This window comes from Bos grunniens, chromosome 8, assembly GCF_055505025.1.
Source record: "Bos grunniens cultivar Pamir isolate PY7600 chromosome 8, Bosgru_T2T1.0, whole genome shotgun sequence".
Classification (NCBI taxonomy): Eukaryota; Metazoa; Chordata; class Mammalia; order Artiodactyla; family Bovidae; genus Bos; species Bos grunniens.
In genome coordinates, this window is record NC_141172.1 from 9628028 (window position 1) to 9643050 (window position 15023).

Sequence of the window (15023 nt, forward strand, 5' to 3'; positions counted from 1 at the left end):
CTATATTTGTAGCTATGTGTAGACACATAAGTTTGTTGAAATTTCCAGGAAGCAAAGATATCAAAATAGCATTGAGCATGCCTAGCAATCCAGATCTTGGACTCTCATACCGTTTCCCACTAAAAAGAACCAGGGTACCTTGAAGAAATGATTAATTCTATGGTTGGGCAGAAGGTAGACAGAAGATGAATCTGGAACATCTTGCTATTTCAGAAATTAAGGGACTGCTCAAAAAAAAAATGATAGGGGCATGTCACAAATATATAGAAACCAGCCTGAACGACTTGAGCGCTGAAATATTTAAGTATAATTATGCAATTATGAGTTCATTGAAAAAAAATAGGAATCCATACCACAGACAAACTGACAGGGAGGAGGGAGGGCTCTTATTACTTCTGGAGCTGGGGGACCAGCAATCATCATGGTCAAGACCAGATCAGGCAAGAACCATCAGTGGGTGCCACCTCTTGGGAAAATTTTGATGAAGAACAGCATGTATGTTTGTTTATGTATAAGCCTTTACACACCACCTTCAAGTGTCTCCTTCCAGACTAGACTACTTATTATTGCAGAGGAGGAAAAAAGCCTCAGTAATTATACATTGAGGAAACCAGGCAACACTGACCAGGAGAGGGACAGATGGACAGGTTATACCTTTAGATGTGACGGCTGAGCAGGACACACCATCATCTACAAAATTATTGGCCAAGGATGCAGAACCCCAATTGAATCATGAGGTAATATGAGAAAAACACAGCATGAAAATTGTATTTAAAAAGTTGGTGGGGGACTGAATTTTCAAAAATTTTAGAGTCTAAAAAGACAACACAAGGTGAAAGAGACATGACAGCCAAATACAGTCCTTAATGTCAGAATGGATCCTGTGCTAGAGGGAAAAGGAAATCTATTGAGGGGATTATTTGATCAACGAATATCAGAATACCTGTGGTAAATTAGATACAGAATTGAAGCAAATGCAGGAGTTCATGACTGTACCCTGATCATCTTCCTGTTCCTAGGAAATCCACGCTGAAGTGTTCAGAAGTAAAAAACCATGATGTATGTAAATTACCCTCGAGAGCTTCAGAAAAAGTAAACAGGAAGGAAATCCAAAAAAGAGGAGATACGTCTGTACTTATAGCTGATTCACTTTGCTGTACAGCGGAAAGTAAAACAACATTGTAAAAGCAACTACCCTCTAATACAAGGACCCTGATCAGTAACAGTATCATAACCTCCTGAATTTCCTGCTTGAGTTTCCTCTCCATAGTAACAGACTCCAGGTACCCTCTATGTGATGGAGTTAGTGTGTTTTCAGCTGTGTGCATGAATGTGTGTGTGTGTGTGTGTGTGTGTGTGTGTGTGTGTGTGTGTGTTTGTGTATGTGTGCATGCTTTGATGGAGAGTGGGCACAGTGGCAGAAGGAAGGCTGACAAGGATGGGAACCCTTTCTACGTATCCTAAGAAATCAACCTCTTCAGCCCTGCTTTGTGTCTTGGGCTGCTATCCCATCATCAATCTGCCAAGAGTTTAAGAGGATAACTGCCTGGGAGGTTACCAGCACTGCCATCAGTTTTCCATAAAGCAGTGCCCCAGGAGAGGCAGTGCCTTCTGTGCCCTGACCACCAAAACCTCACCCTAACTAGCGGGGCCCTCTCACCCCCAACATCTCAGCCAGAATGATGCTGTTGGATATACCGCAGCCTTTGGGGTCCCTTGGGGAGGTATTCCTTCCATTCTTAGAGCAGAGACGCCTTCCAGGCCTTCCTGCCGTTTCTCATTTCTCTCCTCCCCTGGTGGGGCTTCTCTGCCCACCCCCGTGATGAGGTCTCCTCCCTGTTCTGTTTCCAGGGTCAATTTCATCACTTTGCTGCTTATAGCCTTTGCAGGGAATCTGGGAAGGCTTAAATTAGGCAAGATTAACACTAACCTTCAGCGAACACTCCCTCGGAAAGCACACAGCTCTGTCATAATTCTGCTCTCCTGTAGAGAGCTCCAAGATGGGCAGTCGTGAGCAAGTGGGAATTCACAGAGACCCATGTGATGCCTCGCGGGGTAGCCCACGTGAAGGGAACCACTGGTGGGCATGATCTCGGCTCTCTTTAGACGAGAGACTTCACAAGTGTTTGGCCCCATTCCCTTTGCTGACATCTCAGCTCCATAACTCACAGCACTGTTCCCCAGCGTCCCCAAAGAGATCTTCTCTTTCTAATCCTTCAAACTTCCTGTTTACTAGCGCTGAACCATGGACCCTGGGGACCCCTCATTTACCTACGTCTGGAAGGCTGTAGCAACTGTCCCAGCCCTGTTCCTCTGAATGAGAACATAATCCAAAGCATTTGTGAGGGTTTTAGAAGCCAAACTGTTCACAAGCATGGACTCATTATACTCACATTACACCACGACTGAGCCAGTGAGAGGATGGGAGAGGAGACAGACCTAAAGAATGGAGAAGAGCTTGGCTGGAGGACACAAAGGCGATGACGGGCGAGATGATGGTGGATGAGGCAGGATCTGTACTCTCCCCTTGCACTGGACCAAGTGGAGTCTGCGGAGGCAGGAAAAGAATCTCCTCCCCAGTCCATCTTCCGCACTGCCTGTTCCCATGCCTTCTGGGGCATGTCATTTAGTGTTGGGTGCCCTGGCTTTCCAGAGTTTTCAGAGAGAGGGGGAATGGGAAGGGAGCTTGTTAAGTCACAGAGCCCACTTACCATGTTACAAAGGCTCAGAGAGGTTAAGTGATCTGTTAGCTAGTCAGTGGTTCCTAAATGCCCAGCAATCTGAAAAGTCAAAGTGTTAGTTGCTCAGTTGTGTCCAATTCTTCATGACCCCATGAACTGTAGCCTTCCAGCCTTCTCTGTCTATAGGATTCTCCAGGCAAGAATACTGGAGTGGGTTGCCATTCCCTTCTCCAAGGGATCTTCCCAATCCAGGGATTGAACCCGGGTTTCCTGTTTTGCAGGGAGACTCTTTACCATCTAAACCACCAGGGAAGTGATCTGAAGCAAGATGCAAATACACTTATGGAGTTCTTGCACAGCTACACACACACACACACACACACACACACAAGCCACAGAGCTCAGAAAAGCCTTATCCATCTGGGCCCGGCATCTGTTTGCACGTCTGGCCTGCCAGCAGTTTGTCACCTCCTTGAGGTCAGGAGGTCTTTCCTGGGCCTCTTTCAACACAGGGCTGACCTCAAGCGGATATTCAAAAAAGATGGGTTTACTGACCCTTTGCGAAGGCCTGCATCCTTAGAGTATTGCTAACTTCTGCCCTTTTTGATTAAGAGCTCAGTTTTACAAAAAAAAAAAAAAAGTTTAATGACTTAAAATATGGTTTAAACATGATCTATTTTTAGAGTTCTGCATGGCGAGGGAGTGCTGGGGAGTTCTGATGAATTCAGGATGCAAAGGCTTAAAGGAGCAGAAAGAATATGCAGGGAGGGGCCTAATGTTTGGATTGAAAAGGAATGAAAGAGGGATTTGGAGGTGGTGCAGCAAAATTTGGGATCTGCTTCCCCTCTCTTTCCTCAGGGCTGAGGCAAGGGTTATGATTTTTCACTCCTATAGGCTAAAAAGACTCCCTTTTTGTTGGAGAGGGGTTTAATTTTCTCCATCTGTGTCCAGTTGATCACTTTAGAATCCCACCAGCATTTTTACGGCCCTCTCAACTCAGGCTGCAGTTCTCTCCTGCATCAAATGTAAACCATCCGTGAAATCGAGGGCTTCTTGACATGCTGAAAACGAAGGAGCCCCATCGTGTCATATATTATGGGCTGCCGGGTCCTGGGATGCTTGGAGAGGTCGCCACTGGTGTCTGAAACGAGGTCACCTTCCCAGGAAGGCAGACACAGGCTCTAGTTGTATTTTGTCTCTTTTTCATCCTTCTTTCATTTTGCTGACTCCAGGATAGAGGCTACTGGGATGGGAGCGAGTGGGGCTTGGGAAAGGAGTATACCCTTGGGATAGGGTAATGCCTGAACCCACGAGTATCTGGGAAAACCTCTCTTTTGGGACAAACTGGGGACAGCCTGCTGTTCTGGGTACCGAACTTCAAAGACTTTGTATGTCCGTTTCAGCCTCCCCTGTTCTAGAGGGAGCTGTCATGAGGGAGCATCCCGCATGACCTACCCAAGGCATAACCGGCTCCACACTTCACCTAGAGATCTCTACCCAAATTCCAAGCAATGAATTTTACAAACAAATTAGCCTTCGAAGACAGCGCTGCAAGCTCAGTCTCATGAAGCAGTGGCAACCACTGGAGATTTGAAAGAGCCTCTGTTTCGTCCGTACCTACGGTCGTGTCATCCAACTCAAATATCAGAGGGACAGCCACAAGGGAACGCCCTTGTTTTTTCAAGCCTCGGCTCCCACAGGGCCACGTCTAGAGAGTTTGATTTGAAGGTTCCCGACTGGGCACGTGGCTGGGTGTGACTCCTGGCTCCGCTGAGGTTAGACCAGGTTCACCTCACCCTGTGGAGGCAGAAAATAGCCCCAACCTGCTAACACAACAGTGGCTGTGGACTCAGGCTTGCTTTTAGTTGACCGAAAATGTGGAGTTAATTCACTCTTTGGCCTTTCTGGGACTGCAATCTCCCATCAGAGTCAGTTAGGGGGAGAGATTCGAGGAACTGAATAAAAGGGCTTTCTTCAGGAACTTCAAGGAACATATTTTGATGATTATCTTCTATGGAGTTCACAGAGTGGGTTTTCAAAACAGCCAATTGGGTCAGTAAAAATAAAGACTTCGGACTCTTCTCAGGAACCAAGGCTATATTTAAAGTCGCAGAGAAATTGTAGTTTATGGTGGGAGAATGCTGTAATTAAGGTTGAAAAACTGTTTTCCTTGGAAGCCTTCTGCCATGACCCCCTCGCCACAGTCTTCCGCTGCAGATGCGTCTATATTTGGGTGGGAATCTGTCTGTTCCTCTCTGCTCTGATGAACTGGTCCTTCCCTTTCAGATTCTCCTGCTCAAGAGGTATCATGCTCTGTTTCCCTGTGACAGTTGCTGCCTCTCTGCACCTTCATTCCTAAAATCCACATTTGATGCTCTGGGACAGGCATTGTTTCTCTCCCTCTCCCCTCCCCGCCACTTCTGCCTGAATCCTCAGAGCCAGCCTATGGCTCCCAGCATCAGCTGCCTTTTACAGTTTCCATAACCACAGAGGTTGTGGGCAGATTCCCTCTCTATCCTAAATTACCTCCCCTTTCTTGCCCTCAGTGTTCTCACTGGGGCACTCTTGGCATTTGGGTGGCATAAATTTCTACTACACAAGGTTCACCCACACTGTGCAGACATCTGGCGTGGCGACCCACGGAGTGCCAGAAGCAATCCCTGGTTATTTGTGATAAACTCAAAATGCCAACCGGGGGACTTCCCTAAGTGGTCCAGTGGCTAAGACTCTGCACTCACAATGACACAGAGGGCCTGGGTTCCATCCCTGGTCTGGGAACTAGATCTCACATGCCACAACTAAGAATTCACATGCCACAGCTAAAGACCAGATGTGCTGCAATTAAGAGTTCACATGCCACGATGAACAAAGATCGAAGATTCTAAGTGCCACAACTAAGATCCGGCACAGCCAAATAAATACAATTATTATACATACATATAGGGCTTTCCTCGTAGCTCAGTCGGTAAAGAATCTGCCTGCAGTGCAGGAGACGTGGGTTGGATCCCTGGATCAGGAAGATCCCCTGGAGAAGGAAATGGCAACCCACTCCAGTATTCTTGCCTGGGAAATCCCATGGACAAAGGAGCCTGGCAGGCTGCAGTCTACGGAGTCCCAAAGAGTCGGGCACGACTGAGTGACTAACACTGTCACTGTAATACATATATGTGTGTGTGTGTGTGTGTGTGTGTGTTTATAAAACAAACACCAGTCCATATTCATGGGTTCCACATCCACAGATTCCACCAACCTCAGTAAGAAAATATATATATATAAAAAAAAAACTTTCCAGGAAGTTTCAAAAAAGCACCACTTGAACTTGCTGAGTGACCAGTGACTACTTACATAGCATTTACACTCTATTTACAACTATTTACATTTAAACTGCAACGGCACCCCACTCCAGTACTCTTGCCTGGAAAATCCCATGGACGGAGGAGCCTGGTAGGCTGCAGTCCATGGGGTCGCTAAGAGTTGAACACGACTGCTACTTCACTTTCACTTTTCACTTTCCTGCATTGGAGAAGGAAATGGCAACCCACTCCAGTGTTCTTGCCTGGAGAATCCCAGGGACGGGGGACCCTGGTAGGCTGCCGTCTATGGGGTCGCACAGAGTCAGACACGACTGAAGTGACTTAGCAGCAGCAGCAGCAGCAGCAGATATCATAAGTAATCTAGAGATAATTTAAAGTATATGGGAAGGGAAATCCAAAAAAGAGGAAATATATGTACCTGTATGGCTGATTCACTGCTGTACCACAGAAACTAACATAGCATTGTAAAGAACCAAATGTGATTAGTCGCTCAGTTGTGTCCGACTCTTTGAGACCCCATGGATTATAGCCAGGCTCCTCTCTCTGTTCATGGTATTCTCCATGAAGGAATATTGGAGTGGGTTGCCATGCTCTCCTCCAGGGGAATCTTCCCAATCCAGAGATAGAACCCAGGTCTTCTGCATTGCAGGTGGATTCTTTAACTGTCTGAGCCACCAGGGAAGCCCAAAAAAGAAACTATACTCCAATAAAAATTAATAAAAAACAAAACTGGAAGCTGTGGGTAGGTTAAAGGCTAATATGATGCCATTTTATACAAAGGATTTGAGCATCCTTGGATTTTGGTATATCTGGGGGGTTTTGGAATAAAACCCCACAGATATGGGCGGCAGTGTTTGAGAAGAGCATCTTGACTATTCACTCAATACAGCAGAGCTCAACCCTCTCCCATCACATACACACTGGTCTCCTCTGTGGAGCTAGCACTTCCTCCACTGCCCTTGAACTCCACAAGTCCAGTGGATGGGAGGGGTGGGAATCATTAGTTTCTTGATCTTGACCATCATGTCTGGGCCTTCAAACCCCTCACTCTCTCTGCTTGTCACCACTTCCGGTCATGCTGTCTCTCACACGGGGATTCCCCTTCTGTCTCTGGGCTCTGTGTACAAAACAGTGAGAAAACCATCAACTTCCTGAGCTGCTATAAAAATGAGACAACATGTGAAAAGTACCAGATACTTGATAAACGGGAGTATCAGCCATTTTTATTAGAATTATTTTTCTATCCTGCTTGAACTCTGCCGTCATTTATTTCCCTTCCCTAAGGTCCGTCACACTCAGGACTGGTTTTCAACTTTCAAAAACTCCAATTTTTCCTTTTCACTCAGCAATCCCCTTTCTAGGAATTACTTTTTAAAGGGATAAATATACCACTAGGCAAAGATGGACATGTAAAGATTATCACTGCATGCTGTGATAAATGCAAGGGAAAATGTATATACCTTAAGTGTCCATTGATAAAGGACTGGGCTTCCCTGATGGCTCAGACAGTAAAGAATCCGTCTGCAACGTGGGAGACCTGGGTTCGATCCCTGGGTTGGAAGATCCCCTGGAGGAGGGCATGGCAACCCACTTCAGTAATCTTGCCTGGAGAATCCCCATGGACAGGCTACAGTCCACGGGGTTGCAAAGAGTCAGACACGACTGAGCAACTAAGCACAATACAAAGGACTGATTAAATAAATTCTTATAAAGCCATACTATGGAATATCATGCAGCTGTTAAAAAAGAATGCAGATCTATACTTACTGCCCAAGGAATATGTCTAGGTTCTATTGTTGAAATTTAAAAATACATATAAAAATACATATATAGTATAATCTTACCTATGTGGAAAAAAAAATCTGTGTGCAAATAAACAGAAGAATTTCTGGAAAAATTCTCATCCAAATCTTATCAATTTTCTCTGAGGGGTAGGAGTTCATGTGAGGACTATTTTTTCTCCTTTTTCGCATTTTTCAAAATTTTTATACTGGGCATGGATGGTAAAAAGATTCAGTGCAACTAGTGATGCAAAAAACCTATGTCTACATCCTGGGGTACCATGAAGGCAGCCTTTCTTCTTTCTACAGGCGAAGCTCAGCCACTCAGGTCTCCATCATCCCCAGGCCCCCCCAGGCCCCCCTCTCCCCTTTTCTTCTCTCCCCTGACCTTCCAATGAGCTGGCCAGTCCCACCTTGAAAATTTCTTCATGCCTGGCCTGCTTCTTGCTTTAACTTCTTAGCTCTCTTTGTCTCAAACTTCTCTAACACAAGGCCTCCCTGGGTTTTTGTTCCAAATCTACCCACTTTTCTCTCGGTCTATGCCACCTGTTTTTTTCAAGATCAAATAACCCTGAGCAAAGCCTGTCCATCAACAGTCAATGCTGTTGACCATTTCCTCCTTCTTGGAACTTTCTCCTCTCAGTTTCCATGATATTACATCCTCCTTTGTCCCCTGTGTCCCTGACCACTCCTCTTGGCTCCATCACAGGCTCATTTTCTTCTTCCCTCATGGCTTTCTCTAAAAGTAGAGATTTCCCAACGTGGGTGAATGTCATTAGAGAACTAGCAAGCAGGCCATCTTCTGACAAACCTGTTCGGGGCCTCTCCAAAGTCAACAGGACACAGTTGGAGTCCTTGGCATGGTGCTCAAGGCCTCCTGGTTCTGTGGCTCCCTGCATTTCTCTGCCAAACCCTCAACCTCCAAGCCAACCTCTCTGCCCATCACCCTTGAATACACTTACCCGACGACAGCACCTGCCCCTCCTGCCTGTCTCCTGCATGACCCCATCCAGACCTTGCTCACCTTCTACTACATCCTAAAGCCTTCCCCATCTGCCCCAATGTGAAAGGTTCTTTCTCTCCTCGGATTTCTATGGAATCTACTGTCTGTACCATTCACTGGTGCCTTCACATCACCCCCCTTGATTACTTGGTTCTCTTCTGTTTTTTCTGCCTTTTATTGGAGTATAGTTGCTTTACCATATTGCTTTAGTGTTTACTGTAAAACAATGTGAATCAGCTAAATGTGTATATATATATCCCCTCCATTTTTGGATTTCCTTCCCATTTAGGTCACCATTGAGTAGAATTCCCTGTGCTATATAGGAGGTTTTCATTAGTTATCTATTTTATACATAGTAGTGTATTTCTGTTATGCAGCTGGGGCCCTGGGATGTCAAAGGAGATTGTGGAAGGTTTCCCTAAACTGGGGGAAAGATACACAAGAACTGTCCCCAAAGGCCTTCACAAAACCTGTCAAAACGTTCACCAACATCCACTGAGAAGCAGAATTCTTTATCTCCTCTTCCAAATAAGCTTGAGAGGGGAGTCTTCAGTTTTTAAAATCACCCCAGCTGGAAGGCAAGGTGGCCAGCGTGCACCCCTCTATCCCTCCACCTCTCCCACCCCCGCATCAGGCCATTTTATTGACTCTGTGCACCTTTGCCATGTCAAACCCCCCTCCAGTGCCCTGCGGTCCGGGGATGAAGGTTGGGCTTCCAAAAGGGACCAGTCTGCACGTCGATGAGTGGATACATTCCCCCTGCCAAGCAGTGGGAGGTAGATTTTCTGGGATCTCACTGCTGTTTTCTGAGTCCCTCTGCCCTCCCGCCTGCCCTTTGCCTTCAGGGTGTGGGCACTGCTCCCCAGTTCCATGCGGAAGGGCTTTTCCCCCAGGCTTGGGGGACAGCAGGATGTGGGTCTGCCCATCTATGGAAGCTGAGGCCAAGTCTCCCTGGGCACAGTGACCCACGTGGCAGGCCTGCCTCCAACCATCTCTCTACCAAGTCACTTCCGCTTGGCCCTCAGCCCAAAGCTCCTGGGCTGAGTCCCAGGGCATCAGGGCAAGATGGGCCTCGGGACCACCAGGAGGAGGAAGGTGGGCTGGAAAAGCGAACACTGACCAGAGCCTCACGTGTGGCCAGGATCAGAGCCTGTGTCTTGACTCTCAAATCAGTCATCTCTGCAGTGAACCGAACTACTCTGTGGGCACCTCACGTGGCTGGAAGGGGTTCTTGCCACTGGACCCTCTCACTGGAGATGTGGGAACAATTCCACAGGTGGCTGTTAAAGGCTCAGACAAGCCAGTGGGCAGCTCCAAGGTGGGCCCATCGCCAGGGGTGGTTGCAGCTGTGTGCCCTCAGGTGTGAGAGGGGCTGGACTGGGGGCCTGGGGCTGGCTTGCACCAAAAGATGCGGCTGCCTGGGAGGCCCGGCTGCCAGCCAGTGGGCAGGCGGGTGGGAGGCGCCTCAGGGTGGGAGGCGCCTCAGGGTGGAAACAGTTTGGCTGGCAGAGAGGGCCTGGCGCCTGGCCGCTGGTGGCACTCCTAAGCAGACCTGTTTTCTTGTCTAAGTACCGTCCCCACCAACCCCCACAAAGCATAACATCACCGTGTTTAGCTTTGAGTGGGGCTGGTGAGCCTTTGCCAGCCCATGTAATCCTCAGATCCATGGCAGATTGGTGGGATAGTTCGAAGCTAGCTTCCCCCGGGAAGGGCTGTCCTGGAAGGGGCCAGGCCCGTTTTTCTGGCACTTTCTTTTTTCCATGTGGGGAAAAAAAAAAAAAAATTCTGATTCTTCACAGTCCACAGATTCCCCAAGGCCAAATATTGACTGCCTGGCCTGGCTTTTCCCTCTCAGGTAGAGGTGGCAGCTCTTCCTGGCTCCCGGGGAGGATGAGGGAGACAAAGGGGGAGACCCTGCAGGGAGGCGTGATGGGAACACACCCGGCCTTCTCCGCAGCTCTGAGGCCTGGGCCCTGGGATGCCATGGGAGATCGTGGAAGGTTTCCCAAAACTGGGGGGAAAATATACAAGAGCTGCCCTGAAGGCCTCAGCAAACAGGAATGCAGCCCCCCATGGTGGTGAGACTGCTCCTTGAGAGAAAAGGGCAGGCCTTGGGCTTCTTACTTGGAGCCCACAGCCTCTCAGCCAACAAGCTGGTCCTCCTCAGAGACCTCCTCTAAACACCCATTCATACCAGCTCTTTCCTTTTCCTCCTCCACTCAGAGGAATGTTGTTGTCTCACTGACTTTCAGAAAGGTGGGTCGTGTGTTCCCAACTTCCTCCCCAGGAGCTGGGTTTGTGTGTTACTCTTTCAGTCTGACTTTTTGTGACCCCATGGACTGTATGTAGCCCACCAGGCTTCTCTGTCCATGGGATTCTCCAGGCAAAAATACTGGAGTGAGTTGCCATGCTCTCTTCCAGGGGATCTTCCTGACCCAGGGATCAAGCCTGGCTCTCCCAACATTTCAGGCGGATTCTTTACCATTTAAGCCACCAGGGAAGCCTCCCACCCGCACAAGAATTGGGTGTCTCCTCTATGACAGAGGCGTTCAGCCCTGCCTGTCTTTCCCTCACCATCTTTTCTCCCCAAGTGTTCTTCTGGAATGTTGGTGGAGCCAAACCTCTTTGAGAACATGAGGCGCCTCACCACCACCATCCACATCCAGAGCAGCGTGGGCCCCGAGCCTGTGGTGAGAGGTGGTCTCAGATCTTTCTGGAAGCTTCTGGTAATGACCTCCCTGGGGTCGCTGACCAGGCACAGGACTGCACCACAGATGTGGGAGCCGATAACAGGAGACAGGTGAGGAAGGCCCCTCTCTATTGCTGAGGGAACTCCCTGGAGTTGGTGATAACCTGCTCGCATCATCCCAGGAAGCTCAAGACATGGTGAGGCTGCCAGGGAGCACAGACAGAGGGACCAGAGACCAGAGGGGAGGAAGAGGGATGTAGGTATGAGCAAGCACACTGGCCTGGAGGGCAGGAGCTCTGGGCCGGTCCCCCTGACTAGCTGTGAATCTTAAGCAAGTCCCTTCTCTGATCCACACGCCCAGCAGTGTAATTTGCACGTTCCAGTGCAAAGTAAAAATGCTAAGCTCCCTTGTTTAAAAAATTATTAATAATTTCAAGACAGGAGACTTCCCTGGTGCTCCAGTGGTTAAGACTCTATGCTGCCAATGCAGGGGGCATGGGTTCGATCCCTGGTCAGGGAACTAAGATCCCACATGCCAAAAAAATATTAAAATAATAATAATGTTAAGACAGCAACAGCAGACCATTGAACCTCATGAATGGCCCTGGGACCTTGGGGGACTGCACAGGTGATCCAACCATAAGGCCAATCCTACCTGCTTGGGCCTCAGTTTCCCCAACCGCACAGCATGGAGGCTGTCATCAATCAGAGGTTTACCCATGAAGCCTTTTCTTCACAGGAACCCTGAACCCTTCAATGGCAGACAAGGCTGCTTCATCAACACCCCACGAGAACATAGAGGAAAGCCCTGTGGATGACCCAAAAGCCCTTGGTTGTTTTAACATTCAGTAAGTGGAAGAGGTGTTAGGAGCAAAAGCATCTGCCTGGCTCCTATGGAAGGATTAGCATGAAGTAGGTGAGAGGAACCATCCTCAAAGTTTCCAGACTTACAGTATGACTCCAGAGCTGGCTTTTCCCTTAGCCTGAGAATGAGCATGAAGCCCAGATGTCCACTCTCCCTGGCCTCAAGAAAGCCAGGATCCAGGGATGAACATCTGGGACCAGCTCTGCTTCTTGTTTCCATCCCAGGAACCGGCTGCAAGGACCACTGTGGTGATGCTCACTGGCCCAGAGAGAGCTCAGGCCTGGGCCACTGATCTTCCACCACTGCTCTGTCTCCAGGAGGTCAGAGGTAGGTCAGGCAGGGTTCAGAGGTTGGGAAGGGCAGGCCTGGGCTAAGAAACTCAGTCACAGCAGGTCTCTCCTGGGATTGAAACTCCCAGAGGAGGATCCCATGGGGTAAAAGGCTAGATGGGGGCTGCAGCAGACTGTGAGATGGGTGTGCTAGATGAAGTCCATATTCCTAGAAGCTTTGGGCTGTAGCACCTTTCCGTGCTGACTGGTTAAAGGGATCAAAAACTTCTCTGGTAATTACAATGGCTTTTCAGGCAAGAGCAATGACAGATAAGAACGTTCTCCATTCTCCCTCTCCTCTCCCCTTCCTCTGGACTTCAGGGCTCCATCCTGTCCTCCTAAGACTTTTCTCCAGACGATACGAAAGGAGTAGGGAAGCCCCTGCCATCCTTCCCGGAGGAGTCCTCCGGTCCTCAGCCCGCCCGCCGAGAGATGCCCACCGCACCGGGTCAGGGTGGAGAGCCCCAAGGGGGCTCGCTTCGGAGCTCCCGCGCGCGGGCTTACCTTTCATGGTCCCCGCTCCGAGGCCTCAGGCGGGCCCGGCCGGAGGCGGATCGGCGGCCGTGCGACCCCGAGTGAAGCCTGCGGGTTCCCGGAGGGCACCGACCGATCGCCTCCCTACGCGCCGCCCGCGGGAGTGGGACTCGGTGCCGGAGTCGCGCCGGAGCCCCGGCTGCGGAGGCGGCGCGCCGAGGGGAGGGTCCGCGGGGTAGCCGGCTGGGGGCGCAGCGCCCGGCCGCCCATCCCGCCGCGCGCTTCCCGTGGAGGCAGGCGAGGCGTGGACTGCGGCCGCCCCCGGCCCCGCGCGCCCGCCCTCCCGCCGCCCGCCCGCCCTCGCGCCCTCCCTCCTCGTCACTGCTTGGGCCTCGGCCCAGATCAACTTCCTTGCTCTTTTCAAAACTGCCGCGGCCCGGCCTCTTTGTGCGGCCGAGGGTCCCTCCGCCCCGCCCGGCCCCCCAGAACCCCAGCGCGGCGCGCAAGTTCCCGAGCCCAGCCCGGCCACAGCTGCACTGGAGAGGGGGAGAGGGGAGGCCCAGGGAAGGCCGCCTGGTGCCTGGGGGCTCTGGATTTTCGCCCTGGACCTTTTTTCCCTCACCCATCTGAGGGGTAGAGGGACTGCAGAAGTTAGGATTCCCGGGTGCCAGCCCTAACACCCCACATTGTCTGGGACTGTCCCCCTTTAAGCGCTGAAAGTCCCGCATCCCGGAGAGCCCCTCAGTCCCGGCGGGGGCAGACCAGGACGGTTGGTCACGCCAGCTCTGCCACTCTGGGTGAGTGACTTTGGGTGGCCACTCCATGTGGTTTTCTGCAAGAGAATACTGGGTCTTGAGCCCTCCCAACGTCTGTGATTTTGTTCCTGGAGGGGCCTCTGGTGTGAACAGTGATGATGTCTGAGGGCAATGGGCCTCGGGCAAGGAGTGGTGATCTCCCCAGAGTCCCTCCGCCCGGAGCCTCACAAGTCATCCTCTCTGATGGGACGCTTACTGAGTACCAGCCATGGGCCAGGTCCTGCCCCAGACTCGGAGTGTGGGGAACATTCCACACCGTCCAGGTCTCCCTGCGGTTGTGTGGTGTGAGGAATGATGACAGTTTAACAAGTAAAGGTGCTGAGGTGAGGAACGCGGACGTGGGAGAAGCACGGTGGTTGGATGGGGCGGGGGGAGACCCACTATAGGGTGCAGACCACCTGGCCTGCCCTCTTTCGATTGTCTCCATCTTCACACCTCCACGCCCACCCCCATTTGGCCCTTGGAGTAAAAAGTGCGTGTATGCTCAGTCGTGTCTGACTCTTTGAGACCCCATGGACTATAGCCTCCCAGGCTCCTCTGTCCATGGGATTCTCCAGGCAAGAATACTGGAGTGGGTTGCCATTTCCTCCTCCAGAGGTTAGAGTAAAGTAGGTCAGGCCAAAGGCGCAGGGAAACTTTCTCCTAAGCCTAGGAACTGAGAAGGGGCCAAGGACAGTCCATTCCCCCCACCCCACCCGTGCCCCCCACAACCCCCTTCACAAATCTGAGCCAATCAGAAAGGGGGATGCTCAGCTCTCTCTAATCGCTTCCACTTCCCAAAGGCAAGTTTGAGTTCAGACAGTGCATCCTCTCCATGATTTCAGCTGAACTTCACCATGACCTTGAGAAAGGGAGCCAAGAACCTGCTGCCCATTTTACAGGTGAAGCGACCGAGGTTCAGAGAGGGTTTTGCCTACCTAGTAGTAGTCATGATGTACTTCTGGGGCTTTAAATCTGGATTCCAACTCTGCCACATGAACCACAGTCTTCTACACTACGGCATGGATCAGGAGAGCACTATGTAAACACCAGGGAGATAGGCACCCCAAAGGGTCCTTTAGGTGGTTTCAGT

General features: G+C 50.3%; 1 protein-coding gene across 2 annotated transcripts in view; it reads right to left on the reverse strand.

The window, feature by feature from the left end:
• Positions 1-13431, reverse strand: part of SCARA3 (scavenger receptor class A member 3) — a 34916-nt gene extending 21485 nt beyond the window's left edge. For both annotated transcript variants that reach the window (XM_086414877.1, XM_086414875.1), the window contains exon 1: positions 13167-13431. In XM_086414877.1, the coding sequence (XP_086271003.1) occupies positions 13167-13173 (7 nt within the window). In that variant the 5' untranslated portion in view covers positions 13174-13431. The remainder of the gene's footprint in view (positions 1-13166) is intronic.
• Between the last annotated feature and the right edge of the window lie 1592 nt (positions 13432-15023).